This window comes from Oncorhynchus mykiss, chromosome 8 (genome assembly GCF_057628025.1).
Source record: "Oncorhynchus mykiss isolate SJ-2025 chromosome 8, ASM5762802v1, whole genome shotgun sequence".
Taxonomy (NCBI): Eukaryota; Metazoa; Chordata; class Actinopteri; order Salmoniformes; family Salmonidae; genus Oncorhynchus; species Oncorhynchus mykiss.
In genome coordinates this window covers 81,934,574-81,946,483 of record NC_143029.1, presented here as the reverse complement: position 1 = coordinate 81,946,483, position 11,910 = coordinate 81,934,574, and the positions used below count along the sequence as shown (strand labels likewise).

General features: G+C 43.2%; 1 protein-coding gene across 1 annotated transcript; it reads left to right on the top strand.

Annotated features, from left to right (window-relative positions):
• Positions 1-697: 697 nt before the first annotated feature.
• On the top strand, positions 698-2,174 carry LOC110530729 (C-C motif chemokine 4-like). The gene is made up of 4 exons (XM_090183155.1): positions 698-858; positions 1,002-1,116; positions 1,279-1,356; positions 1,597-2,174. The coding sequence occupies exons 1-4, from the start codon at positions 771-773 to the stop codon at positions 1,631-1,633; spliced, it is 318 nt and encodes a 105-aa protein (XP_090039281.1). The 5' UTR covers positions 698-770; the 3' UTR covers positions 1,634-2,174.
• Positions 2,175-11,910: the final 9,736 nt, after the last annotated feature.

Here is an 11,910-nt window from a genome sequence, read left to right as displayed (position 1 = left end):
TCAACTGCTTCATAAGCTACAAACAGGGACAATCCTTTGGTTTGACTGTACAACCTTACCCACTGCGGTTCACAATGTATTGTGATTCCTCCTAAATTAACTGATAAATCTGATAACTGTAAATACAGTATGTTCAATGTTGATCAGATCTGCAGTGGTTTCCCTGACGTGGGTACATGGCTACACACACACACACACACACACACACACACACACACACACACACACACACACACACACACATAATCACAGAAAAAAGTGTTAATTTAAGACCACAGTGTTTTACTTTGTCTGAATTAAAATACATAGGTTTGATCTGATTGGCAGATCTCACATATCCTTTTGCTTATGAGGCCGAAAGTGGATTATACTGTGAGGTACAGCGGTTGGCAATGCAACCTCATAATAGAAAGGCAATAACCTGACACATTTAAATATTAGGTACTTAATACTATTACTTAATACTATGATTGCCGATCATGAAAAAGCAAGTAAAGATTGGGCCCAAAACATTCTCCCTCTTGTTCTGTTGAAGAATCTTGTTTCACTTTTTTGTTCATTGGGGAAAGTGATGGGGAAATTCTGCTGTGGAACTTTGGTTTTAAAGCGTGGGTAGGAAAGTCCATTTCACCTCTCAGTGAATATGTTTCTACCTGCACCAGGAGTATATATATAGCTCTGGTGAGGAGTAGGACCTCACACAGCCACTGAAGCTCTCTGTCTGAAGACAAGACAGCAGCTCATCACATCACAGCACCACAGAAGAAGAGATGGCCCAGATCAGAGCCCCTGTTATTGTGCTGCTCGTGCTCCTGACTGTGGGGCTGTTCACTACGGAGGCTTCTGCAGCTAAACAAGGTCAATATTCTGCTGTGAAAGTTGTCTCAGTCCGTCTGTCTGTGTTATTACTGGAACACTGAACTAAACTGTTGGACAATTAGAGTAATATTTAGTCTTCATCAAGAGTCCTCTTTAATTGACAATTTGTTCATTTTTTACAGCACGTCGTAGACGATTCTGCTGTCAAAGTTATACTGGTGGGGAAATACCTTTTGAAGTTATCGTAGGATATACCCTACAGACCACGACTGAAATCTGCAGAATCCCTGCCATCATGTGAGTGTCTTTGATTATTTATCTTTGAATTGAGGTTCAGGATTCTTTACAGAAAAATACATTATAGTGTAATTATAGTTGAATAGAAATATGGGTTAACAATGCTGTGAAAACAGAGTGTTTTGTATGTGAGACTTACGGTTTTGTATGTGTCTCTTCCAGATTCCACACTAAAAATGGGAAAGATTTGTGTGCAGACCTTTCCCAGAGCTCGGTGATCCAACATGTCAACCGACTGAGGTAAGAATGACTCTCATAAATAACATTACAACTGTTATACTATTTACACTTGAATATTAAAAGGGATTTAGAATATAGTTGTTTATTATGAATGGTACAAACAAAGATTGTACTCCTGAATGTAGACACATTGAACCTGTTTCAGATTTTACAACAGATACACCTCTAAATTGGAGATATTGAAATATAAGAGTGGCCTTAACAGCTGAAAATAATCTGAATTTTTCTAATCTATTTCAGGGACAAGGCGGTTCACATCAGGAAATCACAGTCCTAATCCGATGATGGGTTCTGGATACAGAGGAGCAGAACATGTGTATTTAACAGTCAGGAGCTGAACATGTTAATAACCAGTGTATATAGTGTATATCCCATCCTGTTTCCTCTGCTATCCATCTACCTAAATCTTCTTAGTCCTATATTTTCTGGGCTGATTTTATATGAATATATTTTGCAAATTAAAAAAATGTGGTTATAATATAACGCTTTATGAGCAATAAGGTTAAGATCTCGTTGTAAGACAGGAAACTAAATGTTTAAACTTTTTTTAATGAAAACATTTGTTACTTTTTGTCACTGTTACAATTTATGTCTATAATAAATGTCATATATTTTACTATAACCTGTTTGTATATGAAATAGGCTTTGTCATTGCAGAGTTTAATGGTTTGATCTCGTTTTATGGGCATCAGAAATTGCACACGCTGTAACATTTTATTCATAAAAGTCTTGTGTATGATCATATCATTGATCACATCTGTTGCTTTGAACTGTTACTTTAATATTTTATGTCTATAATAAATATATTTTCCTAAGAATTCTCAATTGTTTTGTGTGTTCATCTTGTGTGGTATGAGTGGTGAATGGAAGATGAACCTTGGACAGTACAATGACAGATACTAACTGATGAAGGAGACAGAGACAAGATATTGAATAGTAACTGTGGAGGAGACAACATCATGAGAAGTCACCAGTGTGTGGATGTAGTAACTGTAGAGGACACAACACCATGAGAGGTCACCAGAGGGTGGATGTAGTAACAGTGGAGGACACTACACCATGAGAGGTCAGCAGAGGGTGAATCACTCTCACAGTTTCTTAAAAAACACTCCTATTCCAAAGGCCTTGTAGAGATGACATACAGTATATTCACTTTGTATGTCTATGGTGCTTAAGCTCCAAATTGTTATTTTTGGATTACATTGAATTCTACATAGACCTGGCCTTGATGGTTGTATACAATGTACAATAACTTCTACCTGGCTAACAACAGGAGTTTCATACAACTGTTTCTTCTTGTTCCTTTTGAGGTTTTAGGAAAGAGTTGATGTTGTGACAAATTGTTAAGGGAATTTTTATCAATGATGACTAATTATGTATACATTTCAATCAGGATGTACTAATCAGAATACTATTATGCTACTGTACATGTATGAATTTTCTCTCTTGATTCCAGTATTGAATATAATGTAGTGAATGTGGTCAAAAGTTAGAACAATGACGGTCTGTTCCTTGGTACAAATGAATTAACGATATCTCCAGACTGTCTAGAATGCTTATCTACACTGACTGACCTTGGCTCTAGGCGAGGAGGGAAGCCTTGAGAGCTATAGGGCCTTTCTACCAGTGTCAAGAAGAGACGGAACATTTAGAAAACGCTGACGTCATTTTCAGTTTATAACCTGTGGTAAAATGTGTATGTACTCAGTACTCTCTTGACTAAAGGCTGTTACTTGACTTTAAGACCGGGGCTCTGTCCATTCCTATAAAATAAGGGTCTTACAAATTCTTATGAATTGACAGTGTTTCATTTTAATTGGGAATTAAAACAGAGGAATTAAAATTCCTTCAACACAAATGCATATTAATTCAAAACAATCAGATATATGACTATTTACAAGAGCTATTCAAATTCATATATTAAGGTAGCACAACCAAGAGGAACCAATGACATCAGCACTGAGTCAAGGACCATATCACCTCCACCCTACCTGACACCCTAGACCCACTCCAATTTGCTTACCGCCCAAATAGGTCCACAGACGATGCAATCTCAACCACACTGCACACTGCCCTAACCCATCTGGATAAGAGGAATACCTATGTGAGAATGCTGTTCATCGACTACAGCTCAGCATTTAACACCATAGTACCCTCCAAACTCGTCATCAAGCTCGAGACCCTGGGTCTCGACCCCGCCCTGTGCAACTAGGTACTGGACTTCCTGACGGGCCGCCCCCAGGTGGTGAGGGTAGGTAACAACATCTCCACCCCGCTGATCCTCAACCCTGGGGCCCCACAAGGGTGCGTTCTGAGCCCTCTCCTGTACTCCCTGTTCACCCACGACTGCGTGGCCACGCACGCCTCCAACTCAATCATCAAGTTTGCGGACGACACTACAGTGCTAGGCTTGATTACCAACAACGACGAGATGGCCTACAGGGAGGAGGTGAGGGCCCTCGGAGTGTGGTGTCAGGAAAATAACCTCACACTCAACGTCAACAAAACTAAGGAGATGATTGTGGACTTCAGCAAACAGCAGAGGGAGCACCGCCCTATCCACATCGATGGGACAGTAGTGGAGAGGGTAGTAAGTTTTAAGTTCCTCGGCGTACACATCACAGACAAACTGAATTGGGTCCACCCACACAGACAGCATCGTGAAGAAGGCGCAGCAGCGTCTGTTCAACCTCAGGAGGCTGAAGAAATTCGGCTTGTCACCAAAAACACTCACAAACTTCTACAGATGCACAATCGAGAGCATCCTGTCGGGCTGTATCACCGCCTGGTACGGCAACTGCTCCGCCCACAACCGGCAACTGCTCCGCCCACAACCAAGGCTCTCCAGAGGGTAGTGAGGTCTGCACAACGCATCGCCGGGGGCAAACTACCTGCCCTCCAGGGCACCTACACCACCCGATGTCACAGGAAGGCCATAAAGATCATCAAGGACAACAACCACCCGAGCCACTGCCTGTTCACCCCGCTATCATCCAGAAGGCGAGGTCAGTACAGGTGCATCAAAGCTGGGACCGAGAGACTGAAAAAAAAACAGCTTCTATCTCAAAGCCACCAGACTGTTAAACAGCCACCACTAACATTGAGTGGCTGCTGCCAACACACTGACTCAACTCCAGCCACTTTAATAATGGGAATTGATGGAAATTGATGTAAAATATATCACTAGCCACTTTAAACAATGCTACTTAATATAATGTTTACATACCCTACATTTTTCATCTCATATGTATATGTACAGTGCCTTGCGAAAGTATTCGGCCCCCTTGAACTTTGCGCCCTTTTGCCACATTTCAGGCTTCAAACATAAAGATATAAAACTGTATTTTTTGTGAAGAATCAACAACAGGTGGGACACAATCATGAAGTGGAACGACATTTATTGGATATTTCAAACTTTTTTAACAAATCAAAAACTGAAAAATTGGGCGTGCAAAATTATTCAGCCCCCTTAAGTTAATACTTTGTAGCGCCACCTTTTGCTGCGATTACAGCTGTAAGTCGCTTGGGGTATGTCTCTATCAGTTTTGCACATCGAGAGACTGAATTTTTTTCCCATTCCTCCTTGCAAAACAGCTCGAGCTCAGTGAGGTTGGATGGAGAGCATTTGTGAACAGCAGTTTTCAGTTCTTTCCACAGATTCTCGATTGGATTCAGGTCTGGACTTTGACTTGGCCATTCTAACACCTGGATATGTTTATTTTTGAACCATTCCATTGTAGATTTTGCTTTATGTTTTGGATCATTGTCTTGTTGGAAGACAAATCTCCGTCCCAGTCTCAGGTCCTTTGCAGACTCCATCGGGTTTTCTTCCAGAATGGTCCTGTATTTGGCTCCATCCATCTTCCCATCAATTTTAACCATCTTCCCTGTCCCTGCTGAAGAAAAGCAGGCCCAAACCATGATGCTGCCACCACCATGTTTGACAGTGGGGATGGTGTGTTCAGCTGTGTTGCTTTTACGCCAAACATAACGTTTTGCATTGTTGCCAAAAAGTTCAATTTTGGTTTCATCTGACCAGAGCACATTCTTCCACATGTTTGGTGTGTCTCCCAGGTGGCTTGTGGCAAACTTTAAACGACACTTTTATGGATATCTTTAAGAAATGGCTTTCTTCTTGCCACCCCTCCATAAAGGCCAGATTTGTGCAATATACGACTGATTGTTGTCCTGTGGACAGAGTCTACCACCTCAGCTGTAGATCTCTGCAGTTCATCCAGAGTGATCATGGGCCTCTTGGCTGCATCTCTGATCAGTCTTCTCCTTGTATGAGCTGAAAGTTTAGAGGGACGGCCAGGTCTTGGTAGATTTGCAGTGGTCTGATACTCCTTCCATTTCAATATTATCGGTTGCACAGTGCTCCTTGGGATGTTTAAAGCTTGGGAAATCTTTTTGTATCCAAATCTGGCTTTAAACTTCTTCACAACAGTATCTCGGACCTGCCTGGTGTGTTCCTTGTTCTTCATGATGCTCTCTGCGCTTTTAACGGACCTCTGAGACTATCACAGTGCAGGTGCATTTATACGGAGACTTGATTACACAGAGGTGGATTGTATTTATCATCATTAGTCATTTAGGTCAACATTGGATCATTCAGAGATCCTCACTGAACTTCTGGAGAGAGTTTGCTGCACTGAAAGTAAAGGGGCTGATCAATTTTGCACGCCCAATTTTTCAGTTTTTGATTTGTTAAAAAAGTTTGAAATATCCAATAAATGTCGTTCCACTTCATGATCGTGTCCCACTTGTTGTTTCTCATTGGTTATTACTGCATTGTCGGAACTAGAAGCACAAGCATTTCGCTACACTCGCATTAACATCTGCTAACCATGTGTATGTGATAAATACATTTGATTTGATTTGATTTGATCCGTGTTAAATTCCCAAATTCCAAACTGTGTCACAACACACACTGTTGTCTCTACTATCAAAGCAGTGAAATTCCAGTTCTGGAAGTTCTCATTCTGCATTTTTAACCAAATTATTTTCTTGTGAGAATTCAATAGTTCAACACATGAACAGTGATAAAGAAATCTAAATGTTTATCATATATGCATAGTCACTTTAACTATATATTCATGTACATACTAACTCAATTGGGCCGACAAACCAGTTCTCCCGCAGATAGGCTAACCAGGTTATCTGCATTGTGTCCCGCCACCCACCACCCACCAACCCCTCTTTTACGCTAATGGTACTCTCTGTTCATCATATGTGCATAGTCACTTTAACCATATCTACATGTACATACTACCTCAATTTTATGTATTTTCTCGCTTTATTCAACCAGGTAGGCAAGTTGAGAACAAGTTCTCATTTACAATTGCGACCTGGCAAAGATAAAGCAAAGCAGTTCGACACATACAACGACACAGAGTTACACATGGAGTAATACAAACATACAGTCAATAATACAGTAGAAACAAGTCTATATACGATGTGAGCAAATGAGGTGAGTTAAGGGAGGTAAAGGCAAAAAAAGGCCATGGTGGCAAAGTAAATACAATAAGGCACACTGGAATGGTTGATTTGCAGTGGAAGAATGTGCAAAGTAGAAATAAAAATAATAATGTCTCCTGACCCCTCCTGTCTCAGCCTCCAGTATTTATGCTGCAGTAGTTTATGTGTCGGGGGGCTAGGGTCGGTTTGTTATATCTGGAGTACTTCTCCTGTCCTATTCGGTGTCCTGTGTGAATCTAAGTGTGCGTTCTCTAATTCTCTCCTTCTCTCTTTCTCTCTCTCGGAGGACCTGAGCCCTAGGACCATGCCCCAGGACTACCTGACATGATGACTCCTTGCTGTCCCCAGTCCACCTGGCTGTGCTGCTGCTCCAGTTTCAACTGTTCTGCCTTATTATTATTCGACCATGCTGATCATTTATGAACATTTGAACATCTTGGCCATGTTCTGTTATAATCTCCACCCGGCACAGCCAGAAGAGGACTGGCCATCCCACATATGCTCTCTCTAATTCTCTCTTTCTTTCTCTCTCTCGGAGGACCTGAGCCCTGGGACCATGCCCCAGGAATACCTGACATGATGGCTCCTTGCTGTCCCCAGTCCACCTGACTGTGCTGCTGCTCCAGTTTCAACTATTCTGCCTTGTTATTATTCGACCATGCTGGTCATTTGTGAACATTTGAACATCTTGACCATGTTTTGTTGTAATCTCCACCCGGCACAGCCAGAAGAGGACTGGCCACCCCACATAGCCTGGTTCCTCTCTAGGTTTCTTCCTAGGTTTTGGCCTTTCTAGGGAGTTTTTCCTAGCCACCGTGCTTCTTCACCTGCATTGCTTGCTGTTTGGGGTTTTAGGCTGGGTTTCTGTACAGCACTTTGAGATATCAGCTGATGTACGAAGGGCTATATAAAATAAATTTGATTGATTGATTGATTTGAATGGGGTGCAAAGGAGCAAAATAAATAAATAAAATACAATAAATACAGTAGGGAAAGAGGTAGTTGTTTGGCCTAAATTATAGGTGGGCTATGAACAGGTGCAGTAATCTGTGAGCTGCTCTGACAGCTGGTGCTTAAAGATAGGGAGGGAGATAAGTGTTTCCAGTTTCAGAGATTTTTGTAGTGCGTTCTAGTCATTGGCAACTGGAAGGAGAGGCGGCCAAAGAAAGAATTGGTTTTGGGGGTGACCAGAGAGATATACCTGCTGGAGCGCGTGCTACAGGTGGGTGATGCTATGGTGACCAGCGAGCTGAGATAAGGGGGGACTTGACCTAGCAGGGTCTTGTAGAAGACATGGAGCCAGTGGGTTTGGCGACGAGTATGAAGCGATTTTGTAAATGACATCGCCGAAGTCGAGGATTGGTAGGATGGTCAGTTTTACAAGGGTATGTTTGGCAGCATGAGTGAAGGATGCTTTGTTGCGAAATAGGAAGCCAATTCTAGATTTAACTTTGGATTGGTGATGTTTGATGTGGGTCTGGAAGGAGAGTTTACAGTCTAACCAGACACCTAGGTATTTGTATTTGTCCACATATTCTAAGTCAGAGCCGTCCAGAGTAGTGATGTTAGACAGGCGGGCAGGTGCGGCAGCGATCGGTTGAAGAGCATGCATTTAGTTTTACTTGCATTTAAGAGCAATTGGAGGCCACGGAAGGAGAGTTGTATGGCATTGAAGCTTGCCTGGGGGGTTGTTAACACAGTGTCCAAAGAAGGCCCAGAACTATACAGAATGGTATCGTCTGCGTAGAGGTGGATCAGAGACTCACCAGCAGCAAGAGAGACACCATTGATGTATACAGAGAAGAGATTCGGTCCAAGAATTGAACCCTGTGGCACCCCCATAGAGACTGCCAGAGGTCCGGACAGCAGACCCTCCGATTTGACACACGGCACTCTAGCAGAGAAGTAGTTGGTAAACCAGGCGAGGCAATCATTTGAGAAACCAAGGCTGTCGACTCTGCCGATGAGGATGTGGTGATTGACAGAGTCGAAAGCCTTGGCCAGATAAATGAATACGGCTGCACAGTAATGTTTCTTATCGATGGCGGTTAAGATATCGTTTAGGACCTTGAGCGTGGCTGAGGTGCACCCATGACCAGCTCTGAAACCAGATTGCATAGCAGAGAGGGTATGGTGAGATTCGAAATGGTCGGTAATCTGTTTGTTGACTTGGCTTTCGAAGACCTTGGAAAGGCAGGGTAGGATAGATATAGGTCTGTAGCAGTTTGGGTCAAGAGTGTCCCCCCCTTTAAAGAGGGGGGATGACCGCAGCTGCTTTCCAATCTTTGGGAAACTCAGACGACACGAAATAGAGGTTGAACAGGCTAGTAATAGGGGTGGCAACAATTTCGGCAGATAATTTTAGAAAGAAAGGGTCCAGATTGTCTAGCCCGGCTGATTTGTTGGGGTCCAGATTTTGCAGCTCTTTCAGAACATCAGCTGACTGGATTTGGGAGAAGGAGAAATGGGGAAGGCTTGGGCGAGTTGCTGTGGAGGGTGCAGTGCTGTTGACCGGGGTAGGGGTAGCCAGGTGGAAAGCATGGCCAGCCATAGAAAAATGATTATTGAAATTCTCAATAATAGTGGATTTATCAGTGGTGACAGTGTTTCCTATCTTCAGTTGCAGTGGGCAGCTGGGAGGAGGTGTTCTTATTCTCCATCGACTTTACAGTGTCCCAGAACTTTTTTGAGTTAGTGTTGCAGGAAGCAAATTTCTGCTTGAAAAAGCTAGCCTTGGCTTTTCTAACTGCCTGTGTATAATGGTTTCTAGCTTCCCTGAAAATCTGCATATCACGGGGGCTGTTCGATGCTAATGCAGAACGCCATAGGATGTTTTTGTGTTGGTTATGGGCAGTCAGGTCTGGGGAGAACCTAGGGCTATATCTCTTCCTGGTCCTAAATTTCTTGAATGGGGCATGCTTATTTAAGATGGGAAGGCATTTGAAAAAAAATAACCAGGCATCCACTACTGACGGGATGAGATCAATATCCTTCCAGGATACCCGGCCAGGTCAATTAGAAAGGCCTGCTCGCTGAAGTGTTTCAGGGAGCGTTTGACAGTGACGAGTGGAAGACGTTTGACCGCTGACCCATTACGGATGCAGGCAAAGAGGCAGTGATCGCTGAGATCTTGGTTGAAGACAGCAGAAGTGTATTTAGAGGGCAAGTTGGTTAGGATGATATCTATGAGGGTGCCCGTGTTTACGGCTTTGGGGAGGTACCTGGTAGGTTCATTGATAATTTGTGTGAGATTGAGGGCATCAAGCTTAGATTGTAGGATGGCTGGGGTGTTCAGTATGTTCCAGTTTAGGTCGCCTAGCAGCACGAGCTCTGAAGATAGATGGGGGCAATCAGTTCACATATGGTGTCCAGAGAACAGCTGGGGGCAGAGGGTGGTCTATAGCAGGCGGCAACGGTGAGAGACTTGTTTTTAGAGAGGTGTATTTTTAAAAGTAGAAGTTCAAATTGTTTGGGTACAGACCTGGATAGTTGGACAGAACTCTGCGGCCTATCTTTGCAGTAGATTGCAACACCGCCCCCTTTGGCAGTTCTATCTTGTCTAAAAATGTTGTAGTTAGGGATGAAAATTTCAGAATTTTTGGTGGTCTTCCTAAACTAGGATTCAGACACAGCTAGAACATCCGGGTTGGCAGAGTGTGCTAAAGCAGTGAATAAAACAAACTTAGGGAGGAGGCTTCTAATGTTAACATGCATGAAACCAAGGCGGTTACAGAAGTCATCAAAAGAGAGCGCCTGGGGAATAGAAGTGGAGCTCGGCAGTGCAGGGACTGGATTCACCTCTACATCACCAGAGGAAAAGAGGAGGAGTAGGATAATGGTACGGCTAAAAGCAATGAGAATTGGTCGTCTAGAATGTCTGGTACAGAGAGTAAAAGGAGGTTTCTGTGGGCGATAAAATAGCTTCAAGGTATAACGTACAGACAAAGGTATGGTAGGATGTGAATACAGTGGAGGTAAACCTAGGTAGTGAGTGATGATGAGAGAGATATTATCTCTAGAAACATAATTGAAACCAGGAGATGTCATCACATGTGTGGGTGGTGGAACTAATAGGTTGGATAAGGTTTAGTGAGCAGGACTAGAGGCTCTACAGTGAAATAAGCCAATGAACACTAACCAGAACAGCAATGGACAAGGCATATTGACATTAAGCAGAGGCATGCTTAGTCGAGTGATCAAAAGGGTCCAGCGAGTAGTGAGGTTGGTTGAGGTCACGGCGATTCAGACAGCTAGCCGGGCCATCGGTAACAAGCTAGCATAGGATGGAGGTCTGTTTTTAGCCACCTTGTGCGTTTCCGTCGGTAGGATTAGTGGGGTTCCGTGTGGTAGAAGGGATCAATCCAATTCGCCAAAAAAAAAATAGATATAGTTATAGAGACCCAAGAAAAAAAGAAAATAATTGTCCGATAGGTCTATTCAGATAGCAGCCGATAAGACAACTAACGATTAGCGGACCGCAGATGGGCATTCAGGTAACGTCGCGACGGAGGAGCCAGCTGGATAACTCCCTCGGGCAGATAGCGTCGGTAGTCCAGTTGTGAAGGACCGGTGGGGCTCCGCGTTGGCAGTAAAATGGGCCGGGATAGGTGATTGTAACCCAGGAGTGACTGATGGAACTCTTCAGCTGGCTAGCTCCGGAATAATTGATGTCCGTAATCGACGTAAGCAGATAGTCACACGGATAGCAGATACCTAGCTGTGAGATCCAGGTATAAATGTCCAGAGCTTGCGGTTGAAATCCGGGGACATGGAGAGAAAAATAGGTCCGGTATATTCCGGTCCGAGCCGCGCCGTACAAAACTGGCGATAGATTTTCGAGCTAAAGGATAGCTGATGACCACAAACCTTGGTTAGCTTCTGGTTAGCTGGTTAGCTGAATAAGCCTGTGTAAACGGTGTCTGTATGTAGCCTCTCTACTTTTATAGCCTAGCTACTGTATATAGTCTGTTTTTTACTTTTGTTTTATTTCTTTACTTACCTATTGTTCACCTAATACCCTTTTTGCACTATTGGTTAGATCCTGTAAGGAAGCATTTCACTGTAAGTTCTACACCT